The sequence below is a fragment of the Scatophagus argus genome, chromosome 11, assembly GCF_020382885.2.
Source record: "Scatophagus argus isolate fScaArg1 chromosome 11, fScaArg1.pri, whole genome shotgun sequence".
In the NCBI taxonomy this organism is placed as follows: Eukaryota; Metazoa; Chordata; class Actinopteri; family Scatophagidae; genus Scatophagus; species Scatophagus argus.
The window spans coordinates 3,893,089-3,918,225 of record NC_058503.1 but is presented as its reverse complement, the minus strand read 5'-3'; the positions used below and the strand labels follow the sequence as shown (position 1 = coordinate 3,918,225).

Here is a 25,137-nt window from a genome sequence, read left to right as displayed (position 1 = left end):
AAACTCAAATGACAAACATCAATCGTCCTGTAGAATCACATAGCAAGAGGCTTTTTTCCCCCTGAGGTGCTGTTTTACACCAACATGCATCAGTCATTCATGGAAGAGGCAGTAGGAAATGGACCAAAATGCACTGAGTGAGGGTCAACACACAGTCTGGGAAATGTCAGAACTCATGGATGGTGCACACTGAGGGAAAAGATGTGAATTTCCTCACTGCGGGACTAATAAAAGATCTTATCTTATCTGTCCAAGTCTCCACAAAGTGTAAGTGAAATAACTGGCCGTGTGAAGTTTCATTAAAGCCTGAAGCTAACACTTATTTTCATTATCAATTTTAAACTGAAACATATCCTATACTCATATGTATGTATGTATGAGTAATTGGAGTTGGCAAGTGGTTTTGCCCCTTTTTGCTTCCTGAATGACTTCAGAGGTAAACTGATCACATGAAAGAGCTCAGACTGTTAATACATTGATCAATCAACAGAAAATCAGATCGTAATCTCTTTGTCTTTTGGACTTGGTTGCAGACATGCTAATTACTCGGCTAACTGAGAAAAGAATCGGCAGGCTTATCAGTAATGAAAATAATGCAGGAATAAAAAAATAGTTGTCAATGGATTATTTAACTAGTGCATCTCTGTCACTGCATGCTGCAAGGAACCTCCAGCACTCACCCACTCATATTTAGCCCTTAATGTTGGAAGTTTCTCTCTCTCTCCGGCTGCTTGCAGTGGGCCTGCGTGGAGATCCAGAGTGAGTCCATTGTGCCAGAGGGGATGGATCCTCTGGGTGCTCGCTCCCAGTTCGTGGACATCCAGACACTCCCCACGTGGCAGCAGCAACTGGGTGAAGATGGCGAGGAGACACCCCTGGACCAGAGTGACAGCCTGCTCAGCCAGGAGGCCTTCCCTTCACCGTTCCCCTTCAGACCAGACATCAACCGCAAGATCATCCTCTTGTGAGTCACACAGAAATTTCTTCCCATTTCTGTCACTTCTGGGTGAAAAATCAGCTTGGGTTTGAGCTTAATGTGGAAAAGAGTTTGACAAAGTTTGACAGTTGAAGCATTCTCCACCAGTGCAGGATCATATTATTTTTAATGAAGAGACAAGATAGAAAGTGAATAATCTGTGTTTTGGTTCAGAAAGTATTGCAAAAATCCACACATACACAACCAGAAAACACAGGGCTAGTTTCAGTATTTTTGGATATCTCGATATCTCGTTTTAGTCCCGGCACTTTGATACGGAGATGGCCACACAGTCATCTTTGATAATGTTAATCAATCACGTTATCAACAGTCAGTGAGCGTTGTTGCTTTTGGACAGAAAGTGGAGATCTTTCCAATCAAAGTCTCTCCTCGTGTTTACATGAGATTTTAATTGTTTTCAGACAGCTGTTTGTTTGACTCCGAAGAGTTCCAGATGCTGCAACACGTCTCCTAAATTTTTGTGACCGTTGTAATCCATGTAGCATTGAGTCTAACTCCATAACTCCATATTGCTTTCCTTTATTATGTCATATGTTAAAGTTATTCTGCAGCCAACCAGGTTTCTGTGTTGTTATTTAGCTGCCTTACATGTATTTTAAAATCGGATTGCATTTTCATTACATTCGAAAATTAAAGTCCTCATTTCTCTCACTGAAATATTGCTTTGTGGTATGCTTTGTGAGCATCCAGTTGTAAATCATGACTTTGTATTTTAAAATGTGACCCATGTGATTACACTGAAGTCAGCCTGTTATCTGGAGGACATTCATTTGCTCTTTTGAACAAGCAACCGATTAGTCAAAATTTCTCTGTTTGTATTTGAACTTGTTTCAGATTAGCTCAGTAGAGTCTACAAAACATCAGAGTGGCCCCATGCTGAAAATGGTCAAACATCTAATCTACCAAGCTATTAGAGGTCATTAGTATACTACTAAAACTGCTAGAGTTTTTTTTTTGTTTTTTTTGCCGTGCCCCTTGCATTCTTCACACTGCTGCACCAAAATCATCCAAATCGTGATCTGATGCAACCAGCCCACATGCAACATCAAAGGAAGACTGAGGCAGAATTTTATAGCTTTGTGAGCAAAGTGAAGTGAAGGCAGGAGAATTACAGATGCAGAAGTGCTTACGACAGTGTTTATTGTTAACCTACATGCATGTGTGTTGGTCATCACTGTGTCTTATTTTCTTACACACTCATCAGGTATGAGCAGCAGTTTTGTTTCTGCAGTCTGAGCTCTGCCTGCGTCTCTCCGCATGCTTGCCCAGCCCAGTTCACAGTCCAGATCACATTGTAAATCCTCTTTGTGGAGAAACACATGATCATCCGCAGCCTGACTTGGCAGCAGCCTCACTATAAGAGCCTTGTTGTTGCAGCGGCCCTGCCCTGCTCCGTCATCAGGAACGAGCACATTCCAGAGTTCGAGGGAGAATTAACCTGCAAGAATAAAGAGAACAGAAAAAAAAGAATAGAGTTGAATGAAAGTGAACGCACTTCTCATGGTGATCGCTTTATTTCTCCTCAGTTTTACCTTGTCCTGACCCACAGGCACAGAACCATTTACCTAGAGGATGATGAACAGGACAGAGATCCCATGTTCCAGAGACAACATTTAAATGTGAGCAGGAGCTGCCAGTCTGTACTGTCATACAGGATAAAATTAGCCCCGGGACGTCAAATACCAACGACCTGGAATGATCACTCAGCCCAACTTTAAGCCTGATATGCACATCACCCATAAACATATTTTTATTTGGTGTCCTTGGATATTTGTTTGAGGCTTCTTTTCAGTTCAGTCTTTCTGCAGAGAATGTGGCTTATTAAACAGACGAGTCATTGTAGGCGCTTGTCTTTGGACTAAAGAAATTCATGTGTCTTATTTTCCCTGCAGGGTTTTCATTAGAAAATCTTACAGGATACATGTGATAAAAGTCAGAAACCTGTCACAGTTTTTGTCACATTAAAAATGATGCCACTGTCATTAACAAGTTGATATTGCGCACCCCAAACTGGGATTCATAAGCATGCATAAGAGTTTTTTTGATGAATGTTTTTGCTGACATAAGCCAGTGCAAAAATCTGCTTGTCCAGCAAATTACTTACTTGTTGCCGTTTTCCTTCATGAGGAACATTTTGTAGACTAAAGATTTAGACACAGGGAGATAAAACGCAATCTGAGAGACTGCAGCTGAGTGACTTTTTTCTTTTTTTTAAGGGGGATGATGTGAGTAAAAAAAAAAAAAAAAACACTTCCTTCTCTGTCCTTGAGGCTGAACTTATCCTGTGACCAAATGCTTTCAAAACCTGCTTGAATAGTTCCTCATTGTTCTTTCCAAGCAAACCCCAGAGGGTTTCAGAGTGAGTACATGACTTCAGTGAGGCAATAAAATAAGCATTTTACTTTGGCTGAATAGTGAAATCTTCAAGCCTGTTGGGTGAAGTTGTGCAGACTAATGGCTGCTTGCACAGTAACTGTTCCAGCATGTTGATTTTAGATAAAACTTGTGCTGATTGACTGCAGTAAATACAGAAGTAGGTATTAAACAGATTTACATAATAATTACTAGGATTATTTTGAAGAGACAATTCAAGGGTGCATTACAACAAGAGGACCTTCGGACAATATGGCACAACAATAACATATACACGTGTAGACATTTCATAAGTCTTTGAATTTTCTATAGAATTTTGTTATGTCTAAAATACATTATTTTATCATTCCACAACAGCACCGGTGAAGTGGCCCTGCTTAGCTGCACCTCCATAGTGAACACCAGCAACGAGTCTCTAAATGACAAGAACCCGGTGTCCGACCGCATCCATCAGCTGGCGGGGCCTGAGCTGCGAGATGAGCTGCTCAAACTCAAAGGTGAAGTAGAGGGACAAACTTTAATATGAGCGCCATCTTCTGCAGAAACTGGACTGCAGGGTCAAGTCTGTATGTCAGTGGGAGAACACATATGAATTCACAAGTGTTTCACGTCGACGCAACCGGCACATTACGATCAGCTGAGGTGAATAGAAACTGCCGTCACTGGATATCCAGATAGTTTTGTTTTTATCTGATTTTATTTATTTGGGAAGGTGGTTCTCTGAATTTTTTTAAAAATCAGGTCCAGAGAGCCTGAGAACCCTTGATGTGGATAATCCACACTAACACACTAAACTCATTTCTACCAGTGAAAAAGTCCTTAGGTAAATGATTTTAGTGTTGTCTAAATGCTATCTAAATGTTGCTGTTGTAAATTTTACTGGTGTTAGCATCAGTGTCATGTACACCAAAATGGTATTGGGAAGACTTTCAGGCATTACAGGCAAATATCTCAAAATGGACAATATCAGCATGCCTCAACACCAGATATGTTCTTGTAATCATCATCCGTACTTGAAAATGTTTGGACATAACTGCTTTTTTGTCATTCAGTTTTATACTGAATTGTAAGTCAGTTTAATTTGCGTGTTTGCGTGCAGGATGTCGGACGGGGGAGGCGAAACTGACCAAAGGCTTCAACCTGGCAGCGAGGTTTATCATCCACACAGTGGGACCAAAATACAAAGCCAAGTACAGGACGGCGGCGGAGAGCTCGCTGTACAGCTGCTACAGGAACATCATGCAGCTGACTGCGTAAGAACCATCGGATCAACCCCCTCATTGAATCAGTTAGCCCGTCTTAAGGCGGGCAGGATTCATATCATCAAACACACACTTTTCCCTTCTTTCTCCCTCATATGTTTTGGTTTGATAAAAAAAATATTTGAGCATGACGGGTGCAAACAAAGATCTGATGAAAGCCACTTGAAGCTTCGCAGTTTTGTCAAAAAAATGGATTTAGAAGAGTATAGGAATGAGGAAGAACTGCATATGTTTTGGGGGTGATGGTCAAACCTGAAACCTAAATTCAAATATATTTTACCTCATTAAAGCTGTAACAGTGCACACGGCAGTCATTCAGGAGTCAAAGATAAAGGTTTTGCACATTCAAAATGTAACAGCCTCCCCCTCAGCACCTCAGAAAAGCTACTGAAGCTTCTTGCACCAGTTGTGATTTTTTGTTTGACATTGTTGTGATTAGATGGTTCTGTGTTCAAAAGTATAGCTGTTTAGTACTTCAGCTCTGAATCTGGATTACAGATTAGCCACAGGGGGGGTTTAATAGTCATGGAAGCAAATAATGTATTTTATATTGACACATCTCTAACATTGTCAACTATTAACAACTTTTAACATCATTTTGAAATGAAAAGTACTTTTAGTATTTGTATACAATGGTTATGTTACTTGAGTTTGTGTGTGTGTGTGTGTGTGTGTGCGCGTACGTGAGGAAACCACATTACCGGTCGCTGGTATGTATTATAACTTGTTTCTCTTGTCGCCGCAGAGAGCAGTCGATGGCGTCTGTTGGCTTCTGTGTGGTCAGCACAATCAAAAGAGGTTACCCACTAGAAGAAGCTACACACATCGCTCTCAGTAAGACATTAAGAAAGACCCACACACACACGCACAGCCTTTGATCAGTGAGGTACAGATATACACAACTTGTCATAAAATTGACATGATTGTTATCTTGTTAAATATCACATTATTTCTTTTTTTTTTTGGTGCACACACAGCCACATCCTGGCAGATAATTGTCTTGGAAACTAAATAACAGCGAGCACTTAACTTCAGTCCCACAAGGACACACCATTGACTTAATATAAAGATGGAAAACGTGAGAGCTCCCCAAAAGTGAAGCCAAATCATCTGGATGGCCTTGTGATGGTTGGCTGCAGTACAGGTCATTAACCCCTCCTCCTCCATGTTAGCAGATGGGACGTGTGCCAAATTAAAAACTCAACGTACACATCAAATAAACCTTTCCTAAAGATGATTTCTGTTCTGCTCATATTTGCAATGTTTTGGCTTCGAATTTGTACAGTTGGAGGAAGTGGAGACGTGCCATTCACATATGAAACATATGACTGCTGGTTGTGTATAGTTCAGATTAGTTAATCAAATTATGGCAATTTAATTATGGCACACACTGCAGTCCTTTATGTTAGGCTTATATTCAACTTAAATGACATGTTCACTTTAGCACACACAGAAGAGATCCAGTGACACATAAGGCCACATAAACAAAACGTTCAGTACATAAATAGGGGCTGCTTCCTTTAAATGGTTTCTGTACTTGTATAGCAAAACCTGTCAATATAATGCAGTGCAAAACCACAAACTTGCTGCCTCCAAAACTCTCCTCTGTAAAACGGCTTCAACGCAAGCTAAACATTTTAACCTTCATGAGTGGAGGATTTATTGCAGAACTGTTTAACAGATGCTTTAACAAAGCCAGTAAATACATGTGTCTTTTACTATTTGGCCAGTAATATTGACAACATAAGTCAATAACATGGGTGTGTGGTTTAGCTTTTGTTCCCACGTCATACGCCTTACAGCTAAATTATTAATAACAATAAGCATTATTATTTCTGCTTCTTTGTTAAATTTATTTAATTGACTTGAGGCCACAGACACACTGCACACATGAAAAGGAAAATGTACAATAATTTCAGATAAATTAAAGGTGCTAAAGTACACTCAGTAGTGCGTAGGGTTATAAAAACACGTACAAAGACATTAAAACTTAAATTAGCTGATGCTAAGAAAGAGGTTCCTTTTTCTTTAGATTTTGTCATTGCAGTCGACCTGTCAAAATGTTAACTCCTTGTGACATGTTTTATTATGCAAAATAACGTGAGTGTGTCTGTGTGTATTTCTGTGTTTATAGGAACAGTGCGCAGGTTCCTGGAGAATCATGGAAACAGCATAGAGACCGTGGTGTTCTCAGTGTCAGAAACAGAGGAGGTTTGTGTGACTTCAGTCTGTAAGAGTTCCCTTTAAATATTATGTCTTTAATTTGGAAGGGATTTATTGCTTTGTTCAGACTAATCTTGCAAGGAGTAAAAGATGAGCTTACTTGTGTCATTGTTTTCGTGTGTGTGTTCTTTCAGCCCGTGTACAGGAAGTTACTTCCTCTGTACTACCCTCGCTCTGAGGAAGAGGAGAAGGCCTGTCTGCCTCTCATCCCAGCTGACATTGGCAACTCCGAGGGTGAACCGGTCGTCCCAGAGAGACAGATCCGCATCACTGAGAAACCAGGCGTCCTGGAAGGTACACGATTTCAACTCTTTTATTTTTGATGTAATGTGATGAAATGTTTCCTGGCATTAGAAAGAACATCTAATGTGCTTCGCTTTCACAAGAGAAAACTATTTACTAAAGGAGGCCTCATTTTCTTTCAGGCCATTGATCTTTATTTTTAGAGTCAGACTCTTTGTGTGCCAGTAAAAAAAAAAAATAAAAAAGTCCAAGATCAGTTGATGTGAGTCGGCAAAATAAACACACACTGTCAGGCACAATTTAATATTTGATTCTTTTCTATGCCTGTCCTCACTCATCACAAAGCGAGGAAAGAGAAACATTTGTTTTTTCTTTCCCTCTAATTTAATTTTGATTGCATACAGATGAGGGCTTTTATTTCAGTGACACTCGGGTGTCAACTGCACAATAAAGGCAGGCCGCTACGCTTCATCAGATTCTTTAGACAAAGCTTTTCATGTTTTAAATTTCTGACCCTTGGTCCGTTGGGGTGGATTCTTCGTCTGGTCAGCTGGTCAGTGAGTCAGTCAGTCAGTCTGCTTGGCTCAGTACTTGTTTAATCGCCCATCTGTCAGCCTGTCAAATTTGCAGTAAATCAGTCAACGAAGCACGCAGTCAGTTGGCCCACCGGCCATTTGAGAAACCAATCAGTCACCTGTCCAGTGCCACAGGCAATTAGTCATCCACTCAGCAAGTCAAAACATCAGCCAAAACATCAAATACAGTTGAAAGATGAAGGTCTGGGCAAGAATTAAATTCTGATGAGGACAGTGTGTTCGAGCTCAATAAGTCAGTGAACCAGATGAAGCATATGGAAGAGCAGTGTAGCACAGTATTTTGTAACTTTCATACACACACACACACATGCACACGTCTCATCTCGTCTTGTCTTCTACCGCTTATCCGAAGTATCCAAGCTACTTCCACCAGCTCATCTGGAGGGACACTGAGGTGTTCCCAGGCCAGGCGAGAGATGTAATCCCTCCATCGTGTCCTGGGTCTGCTCTGGGACATCCTCCTAGAGGGACGTGCCCGAAACAGTTCCCCAGGGAGACGTCCAGGAGGCATCCAAACCACCGATGTCCGAGCTCAGCCACTCATTTTGACTGCTTGTATTCACGAGCTTGTTCTTTTGGTCACTACTCTTTTTTTTATATATATATTTGTAGAGTACCATCAGAGGTGGAGCAGGACTTTCAGACTTTGAGTCGCAGAGTTGAACAATGTAGACAGGTTCACTGTTGTACGGTGATCAGGTGAGGGGCTAATGGTGCAGACGCACAGAATCTGGTGAGGATGCGTCTGGCCGCTCCAGTTGGTTGGTGACATAACTACGAATGGGCAAAACTTGTTTTTGACTTGTCTGTTGTGAAAACATTGTCTTGATAACATATTTTACCAGGACTGCCTATTTTGACATTTTGATCAGATTTTTGCGAGCCTGGTACATTACGCTGGACAGACTCATTTGCGTGATTACGCAAGTTAAGTTGAGGTGACTTGTCTGTCAACTCATCGTGCCTTGTTCATCATTCAGCATGCAGTGGGATCTCCTCCTGACTAAAGAAAATTAAAAGGATTCATCAACGTGGCATCCATCAGTGCTTTTGAAAAGTTTGCACTTAAGATGATCATCTACATAAAATAAATCCAGGACTTTAGAGGACTTGGCTGCTGCCTGTGTTTTCCTTTTTAATCAGTATTTTATAGGCACTGCTGCTTTCATTCTCTCTTCAACCCGGTGTGCCAACTTGGCCAGACTTCTTATCAAGGTATGACTGTACCATTTAGAAAGGGGCCGCTCATTTATTCCCCTACTGTAGACTTGGACTGTCTGTTAACAGGGTGAGTACGTTTGTGTTTGTATAAGCACAGAGAGACTGCAAATGCTTTATCATCATCAGAGTGAACCCACAGTACACATCCGAGATTCTAGACTTTTTTCCTGCCATTTATTTCACTGAATTACAAGGTAGACATGGCCAGAGAGAGATAGGGAAGGACTCAAACTGGGAATATTACAGTGTCACAATCAGCCTCTTAAACCACTTGGCCATCCACACTGGACAGTTAAAAATGGTCAACATACCAAATGAGGGAAGATCTATCCAGAAGTGTTCCAGAAACTTGTCGGATCTATATCAATGTACACTGATGCTCCTCTGCAGACTCAGTGTGGCTCAGCGATTTTGTTTTTTACTTTTATTTTTTACCTATATGCAGACTGATCAGTTCTTGCTGTGGTCATGAGAGAACCGAGAGGATGCCAAAACTTTAAGGACAGTATGTGCAATAGTTGGCTCTGTTGCATCGAAAATAGAAGCCAGGCCAAGAGTAACAAAGAGAGGAAATTCCTTTCCCTTTAAGGCCTTAAACCATCATATAAACTGTACTTTGGATGACCTTTTTAGCAACCTAAGCTTTTGCTTGCCCTTTGTCTAAACATTAGCTTTTGGTGAAAAGAATTGTAAAAGTAACACCAGCCCATGTGTTGTGGTTTCTGGGTTGAACCTGGTGCCTCCATTGACCTCCAGTCAAATGTCTGCTGGCGCGATGCATCAAAGGGGTGAGATGTGGCTTCGCCAAAACAGGCAGGCGGCCTATGATTGAAACCCAACAGCAACAACAGGCTGATGTATACACACTGACAGACACACATGGCCATTTGGATGTAGATAGAATGCGTGGACATGCACATGACCATACATGTGGTTGTAAAAAAACAAGCAGCGAAACAGACTTGAACCTGAGCCTGAATTCTGTCTTCTGGGTTTATGGAGTCACTGGCTGCTTTTTGTCAAACACACACAAAACTAATGTCATGCTTGCAAATAAATTATAGCCAGTGAAATAGAATAGAGACAGACAGGCAGGCAAGCACTTATTACTTTAGTGATACAAAAGATCTTTTGGGGTAAAAAGTGTGCTTAGGGTCTCATTTCTATGAGTTGCATCTCAATGCCCCAAAGCTAAATCTGCAGCAATATCTATCATATGTGCATCTAACTTTACCGTAACTCTTGTACTGTCTTACTGCCATGAATTTGTTACAGTGGAAAAAAAAAAATACATCACAACTAAATAGCTGGTTATCCTCTGCTTGTTTGCTTGTGCAGATGATTCTGAAGAGGACAGTCTGGAGTCAGATCTGGGTCAGGTGGGGAATCACGCTTTCGCCCGGATGGAGGGTGATGTGGACAAACAGCGGAAACAGATCCTACAGGGCCAGATGTCAGAGGCGGCCATGCAGAAACAACACCAGAGGAAGTAAGAGTCTACCTGAAGTCTAAACAATGCAAACTACCATACAACAAAATATAATGTTCAAACTGTCTGTTGTAATCATCCCAGTTCTGTCTCATGAACATGAGCATTAGCAACAGTAGTATTAGTACTAGCAAAATTAGCACTGATGTGTTAATACTAGAACTAGCACGTATTAGTGCTCCTCCTCGTTTATTCTGCAGTCGACATAAGGAACAGGCAGGAAACGTTTTATCATTTTATAAAACCATTTATAAAATGTGATTGAAGAGTTGTATAACTGTGCCTTATCAGAATTGTAAATGTGTTTTATGTCCAAATTGTGAATGCTTACTTACATCTGTAAATACACAGACAGACTATAAATCCGCACATAGATATTAAGGGTTGAAGCTGTGATGACTAAATATCTGCACATTTACAAACCTCAATGAACCTGCAGATGTGAATACAGATTTGGAGATTTACAAATCTGATGATGATTTACAAATATAATGATTAACACAAAGACTTAGACATTTGTATTAATACTTGTGTTATTTGTAAATTATTTTTTCTACAACAATGGGGCCATTAGTATGCTTTATAAGAAGATTTAGCTGAAACTTGAATTTGTAAATTCAGTTGCTTATGAAATATATTCACAGTTAGCTTCTTCATCATATTAAAAATATTTAGAGCCATTTGACCAACAAAATGCTTTATCCGATAAACTATGCATTCCTACAAGTCAGCAGCTCTCACGCATCACTAACCCACAAGTAGCCTTACTGCCTCATGTTTTATGTGTTTTTATTGGTTATATTGTTAGATAAAAGTGATGTTTCAAGAGAGTCAACAGTACAGCCATGTAACATTGCACCATGCGTTTCTCTCCCGCAGTTACAATCGCTGGCTGTGTCGGGCGAGAGCGGAGGATCTGTCAGACATAGCTGCACTGAAAGCCTTATATCAGACTGGTATGTGTTAGTGTGTGTGTGATAAGGAGAGAGAAAAATCATATATGGGATCTCCGATTTTTTTTTTGTGAATGTGTCACCGCTGTGACGTAAATATGTGTGAGTGTGTGTTGGATGATCCCTCATCTGCTATAATTCTTTATCCCCTCTTACAAGCACGTCTGTTCTCCTAGTTTCAGCTGTTATGAGTCTTCTTACCAGTAGGGGGCAGTGTTACTACACCATTCAGTCTCATGCTGCTTAACTTGGTCCCAGTATGCCATTGACCTCAGTTTTAAAATATTATTTGAAAATTTCCATTACTTTGCATAACCTGCTTTTTCAAACCAAATAAATGTTTCATCTGCATGAACTTCCTCACCCTACTCAGTCCTGATTTGAATCTTAATTATATTTAATTGAAATGAAATAGTAAATACCATTAAACTAGTGAAATTAATGTTAGCTTAAAAAAAAAAAACACAGAACGCTTTTCTGGAGGCTGACTTAATTACAGTACTCAGTTTCTACCAGTATACTACTTTGTTCCTGCAAAATGTTATACTGGTAGAAGCATGATGACAAAAACAAAAAGAAAATCTAAAGTGTAAGGGTGCAGGAAGACTTCATTGTGTTCAAAGTGCATATAACAGAGAAAAAAGCTATAATAAACCGGTGCTGTGAATACACTGGCATACTGCTGGTTTTCACATGAAGAAAATTTGTTTGCTTTTCATGGCTATGCTACAAGAATGAAAGGTTTGTACTCTGCGAGTAACTTGGGTACATTGGATACAGAGAATGTGCATAAAAAAATGGTTTAAACAAAGCACAGCCCTCAGAAGAATTTCACATGCACCGCAGAATACAAACACAAGATCATCAGACTCACATGCGATGTAGTGCCGAGCACTTCTTAGTCTTTCCAAAGTAATGTTGTCACTTGGTCTGTAGGGACAGGTTTGGATTTACAAGGGGAGACTCAAGAGGTAGAATGAGCTGCCAGCGGCAGAGCTTTGTAATGATGATGGCCTCTGTCATTATATCGTTATGTCAAATCAAACCAGTTAGGACTGCAAATTCTGATTATTTTCCGAATTAATTAATCTGAAAATATTTTCATATCGATTAATGAATTGATTAATTATGTATTCAGAAAATATTGAAAAATATGACGCAACAAAAATAGAGAACCCAAGACTGTTTTCAAATATTTTGTATGACCAGTAGTCCAAAAGCATCAAACAGATCTTATTAAACAGAGAATGATATGATATGATATGTGATATGTGAGAAGCATAACCCCGACAAGGTTTGGCAGCTTTTCTTGATAAATGACATAAACGATTAACTGATCATCAGGATTGATAGTGATTATTTTCTGACAATAAGTTAATCGACTGCTTGTCAAAGCTCTAACTCAAAGATATGACCATGCTGCAGATGCAGGTAACTTGCATTTACAGCATTTTCAGATAAATAACCATCCAGTTTTTGATGTAACATATCAAAAATGTAACCTCCACAAGCCTTTCTCCATTTCCTGGTCTGCATATCTTTAGGTATTAGTCAGTTAATCTGTAAATTATTTTTGCAATGAATCAATTATTCATTTGGTTTATGAAATGTCACAGTGTTACAAATCCTTTGAGCCCAAGGTGACATCTTCAGATTTCTTGTTCACTCCAACCAACTGCCTCAAAACCAAAGATGTTAGCTTTACAATGACACACAACCTGTGAAAAGCTTTAACAGCTTTAATCACCAAAGTTTTGGAATTCATTCTTTATGAATGATTTAAATCTTTGGTGAAAAAATAGTTAAATCTTGATCCGTAGTCTGTCTTCAGTATTCAAACATTGTTTCCATCACAGTTGATTTAAGAAAATAAACAGAACTTTGTCACCACAAGCAGAAACAGAAAAAGGAAAGAACACCACGTAGAGAAAGACATACTGCGCCAAATCTGAACCTGTGTGTGTGTCTGACCTTGTTAATGTTGTTTGTCCCCAGGTGTGGATATGTGTGGCAGGGCAGTGGTGGTCCTGGTTGGACGAAACATCCCAGTTACCCTTATCGACCTCGAGAAGGTAACCAGATATGCTTTTGTTGATGTCAGAGTCAGTGGGGCTTGACCCCATCTGTGTGTCTGTACAGCACATGTTCATCTTTATATTAATTAGAGAAATGTGGTGTTTACATGTCCACGTGTCTGTGTGTGTGTGTGTGTGTGTATTCACATGTGCTGTGTGCAAACCGTGCAGATATACTTCATGTGCATGCACGTCCGTATCGTCTAATACCTGTTGCACACAATTACTGTAGACCTTCAACACTTGTCATTGTACCTTATATTTTACGTCCACCTCCCAGACCTACTAAAACTTGAAACAATGGAAAATAAACCTGATTTTGCGTGTGTTTGTGTGTACAGGCCCTGCTCTACTTCATCCATGTGATGGACCACATCACAGTGAAGGAATATGTGATGGTTTACTTCCACACACTGACCGGCGAGCACAACCACCTGGACTCCGACTTCCTCAAGAGCCTCTACGACATTGTTGATTTCAAGTCAGTCTGATACCATACACCCCTTGTTAAACTGAGCCAGTAACTGGTATTATTATTAGCTTCCTGTTAGGAGGGTGCACAGATGGATTTAAAAGTTGAATGCTGGTAGATATTGCATTTCATAAACTAGTGCAGTGCCCATACAAAACATGCCTGTTTGGAACAGGTTGATTGCTTGGTCTCTGTTATTGCCGCTTGCAGCTTTCAAACTGACTGTAGGGCTATCAAACCATCAACATTAAAACTTATGTTAGCTGACCCCTCATTAGGCATAACCCTGTCTATACTGCTCTGGGCAGAATGAAGGCTAGTGGAGGGCCTTTATGTTTCTGATCAGTTGTGTTGAACCCTGAAGCCCCGCCCCTGCTGCTGCACAGAGCGCTGTTCAATTGGTTGTTCAGAACATGTCACGTGTCAAATGGACAGACAGACAGATGTTCTTTGCTTTATAGTTAGATGTGCTACATTTTTTGACGTTTTTTTGAAGAATTTCCCAGTTCACAGACTTGTCATTTAAGACACATGAGGTGCTTTAATCCAAAATAAGATGTCTTTGAAGTCAAATAGAAACTTAGCTTGGTTCTTATTGATTTAGTCTTTCTCCTCTCAGTTTTGTCTCTGCCGTAGACAGTAACTGTGTAAGAAAACTCTGGGGCTGTTATTGCTCTAACCTCCCACCCACCCAAAGGCATACTTAAATGTTCAGTACTGTGTGTTCTGGCTTTACATTCATTTGGCGTTGTCTGCTGACCGGCTATGTTTTCACTCTTCAATAGCCAGAAGTGCATATCAAACATATAGAGTGAAGGTTTTTCCCTTAAGTAATCTTCCAAAAAATCCCCCAGTTGGAGCAAAGGTTTGACAGGCTTCGACAGATCCCTGGCATTTGGTTGTTTCTCTGTTTATAGTAGCAATACATTAAGTCTAGCCAGATTTAATATCTTAATAAAATGTTAAAGTGCAGTATGAGAATTCTCTCTTACCTCATTATTGAAAAATCTATAGATGGATATGATAATGCTTGCAAAATTCAACATCTTCTGTGAGGTTTGGCTATCATTTGGCCTTCCTTCTGCTCTCACTTGTTCCTCCTCCTCTGCTGACATCTGCAGCTACATTGCAAATTCGGATATATTGTTCACGCTACGTTATGACACGCCAGGGTTACAGTGTTTAAACTTTTGGAGAAGCAAAACGAGCTGTGAAACGTTTTTCTTTCTTTGTTGGTTTTGGAAATCTGGCTGCCATATTAGAAACAGGGAACCCAAACTTGGAGTGTGTTCTAGGGGTGATGTATTGGCTGAGACGCAGCTTAATCAGAGGGTTCATCTGAAAGCAGATCCTTGTTCAGAACCAGCTCTGGATAGGCCTTTATTGAGATCACTTACAAAACTAATTGTTAGACATTAAAGTTAAAGAGTTAAAATTGAAGAATGGACCTTCAGTAGTTCACCTCACTGAAGAACTGCTGAAGAACATAGAAACTGGCGATGCCATGTCCCAATCACTTGATTGATCCCCTTGAAATGAAATGAAGGACAGAGCCAGTGTCAAATATAGAAGGGGCCATGTAGGGAAAGGGGTCCTCCACCTAATTAAAATTTCCAAAATTTCTGAATATGCAAATTTATATTTTCAGTTATGAATGTGAAAACAACATTTCAGTCTCTGCACATACATCATTCTACACAGGGAGGCTTAAACATTCAACTGCAAGAACAATGGAAAGCATATTAGGGGGGATTTTAAGATCAACATATGGATTATAATTTGTCACAGAGGCACAGAGTCTGACCTGCAGCTAAATCATTGATTCTGTTGAAAAGATGTTGTTTTTCTCGGTAAAATTCCCAGTGTGCTGTGCCATCACATATACTGCTCTGCACATGTGCTGTCAGTATCTGTTAGCGCCGTACTTCTCTGGTTGCAATCTGCTGTGAGATTCACACTGCTGAATATTTTAATGAAGCTAAACAGGAGCCATGTCCGACAAATGACAGTCAGAATTGTTTACAGTTCAGTCCTGCCGTCAGAGTACACCCACAGTCCTGTATTATCTACTGTAAAATGAGACAGTACTTTGAACCCTCACAGACTCTGTGAGGACGGAGCATTCATTTTTCACACTGTGTGCCGCCATTCATTCTTTGGACTTTTAATTTTAAAAAGCTTACATTTTCAAAAATACATAATATGTGAGGCTGAATTGCAGAAAAATATGCTTTATTCTTAAGATAAGACTGTAAAATGAGACACCCGTCCCGGAGACACCCGTCCCGGTGTCCGTGGCTGAGGTACCCTTGAGCAAGGTACCTAACCCCCACTGCTCCCCGGGCGCTGCACGCGGTCGCCCACTGCCCCGGGTTTGCTGTGTGTGTGTGCACGTCACTTGGGTGGGTTAAATGCAGAGCACGAATTTCGTTGGAGTGAGTTCCCTCCAATGACAAAATATGTCACTTTCATCATGTTTCACTTTCAAGATATGTGTTAGATGGGCAGGAAAATCAAACAGTCAAATCATCAGACTGATAGAAACACCCCCCCACCACCAGCCCAAGTTATTATCAATTAACAGTTTAGAGACCAACTGTGTAGTTGTTTTCTCTGACACACAGTTCAGATGCTTTTCATATGGAATCACTATAACAGAGAGATTATATATTATATATAAGATTTTTGGCTCTTGCACTTTTGGTTTTATCTCCAAGTAATATCAACTTAAATTGTATCCAAGTTGTAATAAACAGGAATGATCATTTATTTGTTTAATTAACAGGTTAATTTATTGTAGCTTTAATAAATAATTTGAAGCTTGTGTTTGTACAGAACTTCAATATCAATACAAAGGGATTAAACCACAAAATAGAAAATACAAATAGAACATGTCATATATCTCTAACTTGGAAGTTACTCAAGGAAAAATTGAGAGAGAAACTCCATCGCTTACTAAAGTTTTCTAGTTGTACTGTCTGTCTGGTTTTTAGTAACAGCAACCGAGCGAGTTTCCTGTGTCAGTGGGGAACTCCATGCAGTCATTGTGCACCTTCAACCCTTGTGTTCCTCTATTCATCACTTTCAGAGACCGCTTATTCAGTTGGTTTCACCCACCTTTTCTAACCTTTTCTGTGTGGCAAATTCAGTCAAACCCTCAGGTCTTGTAAAAGACAAAGAAGCGTATGAGCATATTATTGATGTTTGTCCTTCATTTTACTTGATAAAATTGCCAGCCAAAGGCTGTCAAAATCACATGCTGTATTTCAGTCACAGAGTAAACATTCAGAAGAACAAAAGAAAAAAAGAGTGTTAGACAAAATTCCCCATTCATACTCTGGCTATGAATGAACACGCCTTCATTCAGCTTCCTTTTTCAGTGGAACAGGGGAACCCATTTCAGTCAGAAACAATAACCATGACTGCTTTAAAACACTTTGCTGATTCATCACAGTGTTGCAGCTTGGGAAATTATGCTAATCACCTTAAAATGTCATATGTTATTTAAAGTTCCACCAGCTCTCTCAAACTTTTAGCGTTGGCTCATGAAACCATATTATGAAAAGACGAAAGAAAGACTGCAGTTATGAATGGTTTGACTTCTGCCACTAACCAGCTGATTTGAATGTAAAGCTTTATTTGGGCAATTTTTGACTTGCATATTTCACCTCTGCTGCCTGTAGGGAACAGTTTGAATAGAAAAACACAAAACTTACTTCTTTTAAAAGGTCTGTCATTTAGCAGTGACCTTGCTTTCTTCAACTTCGTGATAGGTTTTCTTAAGTGGATGCTTACATGCAATGCACCCTACAAAATGGTGGGGCGAAGCAGTCCCGATCCAAATCAGCCCCTTTCCTCCAGTACCTGCTGTGTTTATTCTTAGAACTTTGTTCCTAAATGTTGCTTGCAAGATTACAGTTTTGCACGGGATGGACTGGAAAGGCAAATTGGCCCCTCCCCTCTTAAGTTTTTGTCATTTAAAAAAAAAAAATAAAAAATTTCCTGCACAGTTTAGCCTGTGATTAGTCAGTTCACAAAAAGTTCCACCAACCAGCAAATCAATGTCAAAAGTTTAAAAAAAAAAAAAAAAAAAAAAAAAACCCAAGTTTTGCTTATCCTTTTTGTCCTCTTCCATTTGTCTTCGGTCTATCTGTCTTACTACTTACTACTGCGAAACTTGGACAAACAGTTGAACTGTTAACCCCAAAGGGCTGCTCTCTCTGCTCTCAGCCATATGTGCCTTCAGGCTCGCAAGGCTCAGGTGCCTGACCGGTGATGCCACTGAATTTATAATTTCAAAACTTTTTGCTGATTCCATTTTTTATCTTTTTGTTTGTGCATCTTTGGCCATGCCGTTATTTATTCAAACATTAACTACCAAATAGAAATGGGAAAGAGGCGGGACCCAGGTACTATTGGAATAGACCAAAAGTAACTGGCTAGGAGAGAGAGGCTGAGAGATGTTGTAACCAATCGCAGTGGACTGCCAGCTGATTTGCCTGGGGCAATCACCCACACAGCATTTGGTTATTTTTATTTAAGTGAGGGCTGGGGTTATTTAAAAATATGTATATTTTGCATTGTATCAACTCCAATTGTCAAACAGCCCACGAGTAAAGCTCTCAGTGCTCCTGATGGCCAGTCCCATTGTGGTTGCCATGATCTGTGACTAATTCTGAAGCCGTTTTTGTCAGTTTCCCTTCTCAAGCAGTTACAGCCCTTTTGGCTCAGCGAGGCAGCATAGATCCATACAGGCGATGGAAGTACTAACTCTGGCCTGGCGTGTCCAGCATGCTCAACTCAGCAAGTTATTGATTTGCTGCAGATGCATTTTGGCTCGAGACAACCTAACCAGCAGACTGAAGCCAAACTGAAGCCAAGGCTCTGTATATTTTGGAGCTCCCATGGTTTTACTGTCACATGCAAATAAGACGCCATTACTAGTGACTGGAGGTCCTATCTTTTGTCCTGAGAGTGTGCTCCCAATTATTATTTATAAGGGAATCACCGCCTTGATGGGCTTATACATTTTTAGAGACCTCAAGATTGCATTTCTTTTTGCCATTAAGTTTGTGGTTTTCTTATTTCAGTGGACCATGACCTCCAGCACACAGTGGGGAGGATTGCAGCCAAGGGTGAAGTTGCTGGGATGAGGGTCAGCACCTCCAGCTCTGAGCTTGTGGTACTTTGCCAGTTAATGGTGGATTGCTCCCTGCTGTTTGGGACTGGGTTGTTGTTCCAAGTGAAGGAGTTTAAATGTCTCGCCTTTTTATGAGTAATGGTAAGGTGTGTGAGCTTGACAGGCGAATTGGTGCACCATCTGTCTTTTGGCTGCATTGATCCAGACTTGCGTGGTAAAAAGAAATTTGTCTTTAGGTGAAGCTCTCAGTTTATTTCAGACTTTACCTCTGGTCACAAGCTCAGTGTATGAGGTCATGGAGACAATGACTGAAAGGAGTTTTCTTTGCTGGCAGTTTGGACTCCCCCTTAAGGGCAAGTTTAGTTAAGGTACTTCTGACATCTGATTAGTTCTGTCAGTGCAGCATAGAGCGATACTCTGCTAGTGCTTACTGCTTAGAATATCTTTTCAAGAACCAGGATGATGTTTGATGAATGCTGTCATGACATGGTGGCACGTCAAATTTCAAATAATTAGAAATAATCATCTGGAAATCATGACAGACCATCCAACAGTTGTTAAGACATTTAATTTTTGAAGAACCCTACGGACAGATGGAAATCACAATCCTGAAGCTCACTGCTAGTGTGGTTAAAAATACCACAGTGATCTTTGAATGGCAGTTATTGTTCTTCCTGTGTCGGCTGAGGTTGATCAGGATTCAGTCATTTGATCAAGGACACTTGGATGGCAAATTGAATTCCCACTGGCTTCGGCTTTTAAACTCTGTGTCTCTAATTATGCCCCAAATATGTTCCATTTCCATGTCTAAGCACTCCCTAAAATTTGTCGAAAGCACTAAATAGGGTCATCAATTTTTCATCTCTATATTAAGCCATTATATTTTCATTTGAAATGAAGCTCAGGTCTCCAACTGAATGATGTGACACAGCAGTGATTTATTGTGTATCCAGCTGATGGATTTAAAAAAAAAAAAAAAATCAATTACAAATGTCCAGGTTCATTATAAATGAAGGTTGATACACTCAATAAAGGACTTATGGTAGTGAAATGATCATTCGGTTCACATACTACAACATGCCAATTTCACACTTCCTTCAAAATGTGACATCAGTGGCATTGTTTTGTGTGATAAAACTGCACTTTTGAAATTAGCCTTTTAATGTGACCCATCCAAAGCACACCTGTGCAATAATCATGTTGTTTAATCAGCATTCTGACGTGTCACAACTGTCGGGTGGATGTATTATCTTGGTAAAATCTTGTGCTCACAATCAGAGAGAAATAAGATTTTTATGTGTTTGAAAGTCTTAAATCATCAATTCAAAATCTTCAACAAAAACATGTTCATGCTTTTGTTAAATATAATTTCCTAAAACAAATAGTAGCTTTAGCAAATGTTATCTGAACAGGCGGAAATAGTACAATTTCCATCTATGGATTTATACACAGTAGGTGCTCTACTGAACATCTCTGAGGGTAGAACAGTGTGTATGTTCATGGTAATGAAGAGACATTTTAATGTGTTTTTAATAGTTTTGGACAATAATAGAGCTCTAGCCCGGGGGATTAGATACTGTTCAAGAACATCAGTTCTGATGATATAAAGAGTAAACAGAATTTAGTTTAAAATGTAAGATTCAGGGTGGGGTGTGGGGAACTGATGTGTGGTTACATTTTTTTTTTGTCTGGAACAAGCACAAGAACTGGATCATTAGCGTGTACAGTATTATCATTGTTAATTAAACAAGAGAAAGAAAATCATCTTCTTCTGCCTCTACAAACATTCTCCAGGATATTAAATAATGTACTAATCTACAATACAAAGACAATCATGAGTTGTTGATTAACATCTCAAGAAGTCTCCACACATTTCACATGTATAAAAGTTGGTATGCTGCATGAGCAGCTGAAGTGGAATATGATGGGTGTGTTTGTGTGTGTCAGTGTGGTAAATGTTTCCATGCTGAATGGATTTTGAAGTTGTGTTTTTTTGGCAGCACCCCACACATGTGTTGTCTTTCAGAGGATTAATCCCTTTCACTTCATCTTTGTGATAGCACATGGTCTAAAGATTATGCTGCAAATTAATTTATGGCATGTTAAACATTAAATGTACCTGACGACACCTTATTTAAAGACCACCAAGCCCTTGGACACGCAGATGGGTGCACGCACCTTTGCTACTTACACAACATGGCATAACATGTTCTCATTTTCACACAATGTCTGTTTGTCTTCTTGTTTTTCTACACATAAACAGACTTTTGTTACATTCAAGGCATTGCCAATGAATTCTCTCTGTATTTCTGCAGTATACCAGAGTTTTGAAATCTGGAGTCTGTGACAACTTTCTTGGGCTGGCACACTGTTAGTGACATGCTTCACGTCAACAAGCAATAATTAATATGCTAAAGCTGAAAGGGGGAGCAACATAGTAGGCTGCATACTCCAAATAGGAGTATGGCAGTGCCTTTGGTATCATAAGCAGGCCAACAGTGTTTGTGTCACAGTGTCTGCCAGAAAACCACACTGCAGGAGTAGTGCGTCATTGCTTGTCATAAAGTATTCTTACGAAGGTTTTCTATTTTATGTCTTGCAGGTTTAAAAAGAATTTAAAAGCCTTCTACTTTGTACATCCAACATTTCGCTCTAAGGTAAGATCATCTCGTGTAAAAGTAGTATTGGTCATAGTAATTAAAGAAGTGTTATTGACATTCTCTCTTACTGTTAACTGTTGGCACATTTTCATTTTTACACTTTACATCTTTTAACCACTTGCACTGCATTTCAACCAGTCTTACCAAATTTGTAGGAGCATTTGGGTGACCTTACAACAAAATTGTCATTGTTTTATGAGTGTTTCTAAATGTGTTCTACTTCACTCCACCTGCTTTGAGTCTGAAATGCATTGTGCAATTGCAACAAAATTTAATTTGGACAAACCCACATCAGCCCAGCAAAATCTGGCGGCCACAAGAACTAATCACTTTAAATAGCTTGGTGGTATGTTTCTGTCTCAACTGAAATTTTGAACAATTTTGTCCTTGGCCACAACCCTGACATTCCCAAGACAAGGTATTATCGAAAACAACATTTAGATGCTAATCCTGATTCAGATGCAAAATTAAAACTTCTACATAGTCTTCAGTTGGTAAAATAACCCATCTAGAGAACTGTGCCTGCTTGGCAGTGCTGGGTTCTCTGACTGCTTTCTGGTTTGTATTTTCTTTTTTTCTTTTTTTTTTTTCTTTGTTGTTTACCAGAATTGGTATGTTTCGTTCCAAACGCCAAACTTCCCATTGGAGATCATTAAAGCTTCATTAGATTTAATCTAGTTCTGTTGTTTGCTTTAGAAAATTGTGTCCAGTTTTGTCTTTGTTTGTTATGGCTATTTTAATATCTTGGTAAATTAAAATCAAGATCAGATCTGTAACTGATGAGGTGTTCCCGTGTTATTTCCTCTCTTCATTTTTCACTGTCTCATTCCAGGTCTCAACATGGTTCTTCACCACCTTTAGTGTGTCAGGAATGAAGGAGAAGGTCCACTATCTGGACAACCTGCAGCAGCTCTTCACCTGCATCAAGCCTGAGCAGATCGACATCCCTCCGTTTGTCCTGGAATACGATGCACGGGTAAGCAGAAAACACGCAGAAATGTTTTAACTTTATGGCCTATGATTTTTTTATTTTTATCTTTTTTAAACTGTGTCAAGTAATTCCTGAAATCGCTACAGTTCCAATTTTGGACATGCAAGCTGCTGAGCTAACAGCAACAATACATTGGGAGCACATAGCTTAGAAGAAGGTAACTCATCACAGTTTTGATTCAGTTCCTCACAGAAGAATGGCAGAATGACAAAGCTTTATCTACTAGTTGTGAGGAATTCTTGACTTTTCATACTGTGTAAACAATGCCTTGTTATCTTACTTATACCATTATCATGCCATATAAAAAGTAACAGTGACATAACAGTCATTCAGTTTGGGAAGTGCTGTAGGTCGTGTAATAGATCATTAATAGAGCCACTGTGATATCATTTATATTATTCTGAAGAGCCATAGCGAAGCCCAAGGTGGGTGGCTCCATCTTGTCCATGTCTGACTCTGCCTAGCTCTAAGCTAATCCATAGAGGGTGGACCTGAGGCAACAGAATGAAGCCTGGCCACTTAGCTTGAAGCTAGCTAAGGCTAACAAGCAAGACTTGCGCAGAAGTTTTCCCCTCACATTATCTACATGAGTGTGATTGTAGATTTATTTGCCGCAAAAAGCATGAGTGCCTTACAGTAAATTGTCTGCAAGCCAGCGAGCAACATGAGGTACCAATGGCTTTTCAGTCCGTCTGTGTTTGTTTTAGATTATTCAACTCAGCTCACATAAGAGACTCTGGTTCTTTCTGTAGTTTTCCAGTGTCTTTTTTTTCCCTTATCTCCTTTTTATACATTTGTGAAGTATGTTTTTTTCCATTTAGCAGTCAAAAAGAGAATTACAGTGACATTATATGATGTGGACATGACCGTTTGAGATTTTGTGGCCACTGTAGAGGGTGAGAAGCAAGAGTGAGGATAAAACCACAATTTTTTCTTTCCCAAAAAGTTTAAATAATATAATATATAATATAAATTTCTTTAGTAAGTTGCAGACGATATCTTGCCCAACAAGTTGTTCAGGGCCATGCTTTTCAACCTGAAAAAGATGCTGCAACTTTACTCTCTCTAGAGCTCTAAGGTCTAAAATTTATAATCAGTGACTGACTTTCTTGGATATATTTGAGTTATTGTGTTTGCAGCTCCCTTTTTGTATTTCCCATCTGTATTGCATTCACAGGTGGCAAGAGACACAAGACTGCGTTTCGAGTTACATACTGTACAGCCCCCGTCCGCTCTCCAGCTTATTGTGTTTTAATGGAAACCTAACCTCCCACTGATTTCCCTGTGTCCTCACATGCCAAATCTAAACGCTGAAATGTGTTTACACGTGTTTTATTCTGAGCACTATTCATCAGCTGTTTCTGTAGGAGGAAAAGCAGAGCAAAGAGGGAATGAGGAAAAAACATCTGAAAAAAGTCTGTTCATTTTAAGTGTCTCCATTTCATGTTTCTATTCTTACTGATGTAAACCAGAGAAGGGGGAAACAGGAACAGTCAGTTAATGACTTGTCTATTGTGATACCCATTAATCAGTTAGTTTACAGGCTCACTTAAAATGAGATTGTCCAGGTTGCTCTTTGTTGATTTCCCTTTGAAATTTGGGATCTGTGATGAAGATAATTGAATGAAGTCATGGGTATCAATAGCTTTGATTTGACAAGGCTGTGGTGCTGTAAAAAGAGGTGACTGTACAGCTTTAACCAGCTTTACTCTTGTGGACTGACCTGTCGGAAAGTGTTGCAAGTCCTTCTGAAGAAAAAGGACTAAAAAAATGTTTAGATCACCAGACTTAGGTCTGAGACTGTTTTGAATTCAAGCCAGCTGTTTAAAGGTACATTTGTCAAATTAGGACATCAGAAAAGTTTTCATGCCCATTTCGACATAAAAAAAGATCCAGCGATCATGTTTGGATTCCCGTGATCCATGATCAGCTCACATCTGACTTTGTATTTTGACTTTGTGGTCATTTGTAGTTTGTGTTGGCTTATAAAAGGTTTAAATATGTGTCTTTTTCCTTCGTTGAGGATTCTGGATGAGGACTAGTAGGTTTTCTTAGTTCAGTTGAGCAGTAACATTTAGCTCATTTCAACCCTTGGACTCTTCTGTCAGGATTCCAGCAAGGTTTCATGAAATGAGCTTGACAGTGTAATTTTCTTCAGTGGCGACACATGAACACATGAAACAAAGATGTCAGGGCACGATTAAACAGGGACTTCATTTGAATATTGACGACCGTTCAAAAGTAGTGAAACCTGCATTACTTGAACCACATACTCCATCAAACAAGTCAGTTGCAATTTCTGAATATTGGGAAAAAACATGCTCCATAGTTTTGTACTAGCCTCTTTGAAATGAATTGCTTTTCTACACGTGGACTGCACAGGGGCAGATGGAAATAATAATTTTTGCAAATCCACAGCTTGGATCCATCTTACTGCTGGTA

General features: G+C 39.6%; 1 protein-coding gene across 3 annotated transcripts in view; it reads left to right on the top strand.

The window, feature by feature from the left end:
- gdap2 (ganglioside induced differentiation associated protein 2) overlaps positions 1-25,137 on the top strand; it is a 35,875-nt gene that overhangs the window by 3,949 nt on the left and 6,789 nt on the right. For all 3 annotated transcript variants that reach the window (XM_046404038.1, XM_046404037.1, XM_046404036.1), the window contains 12 exons: positions 738-964; positions 3,728-3,867; positions 4,470-4,623; positions 5,378-5,466; positions 6,767-6,843; positions 6,990-7,149; positions 10,254-10,404; positions 11,284-11,360; positions 13,353-13,429; positions 13,774-13,913; positions 21,647-21,701; positions 22,537-22,680. In XM_046404038.1, the coding sequence (XP_046259994.1) occupies positions 783-964; positions 3,728-3,867; positions 4,470-4,623; positions 5,378-5,466; positions 6,767-6,843; positions 6,990-7,149; positions 10,254-10,404; positions 11,284-11,360; positions 13,353-13,429; positions 13,774-13,913; positions 21,647-21,701; positions 22,537-22,680 (1,446 nt within the window). In that variant the 5' untranslated portion in view covers positions 738-782. The remainder of the gene's footprint in view (positions 1-737; positions 965-3,727; positions 3,868-4,469; positions 4,624-5,377; positions 5,467-6,766; positions 6,844-6,989; positions 7,150-10,253; positions 10,405-11,283; positions 11,361-13,352; positions 13,430-13,773; positions 13,914-21,646; positions 21,702-22,536; positions 22,681-25,137) is intronic.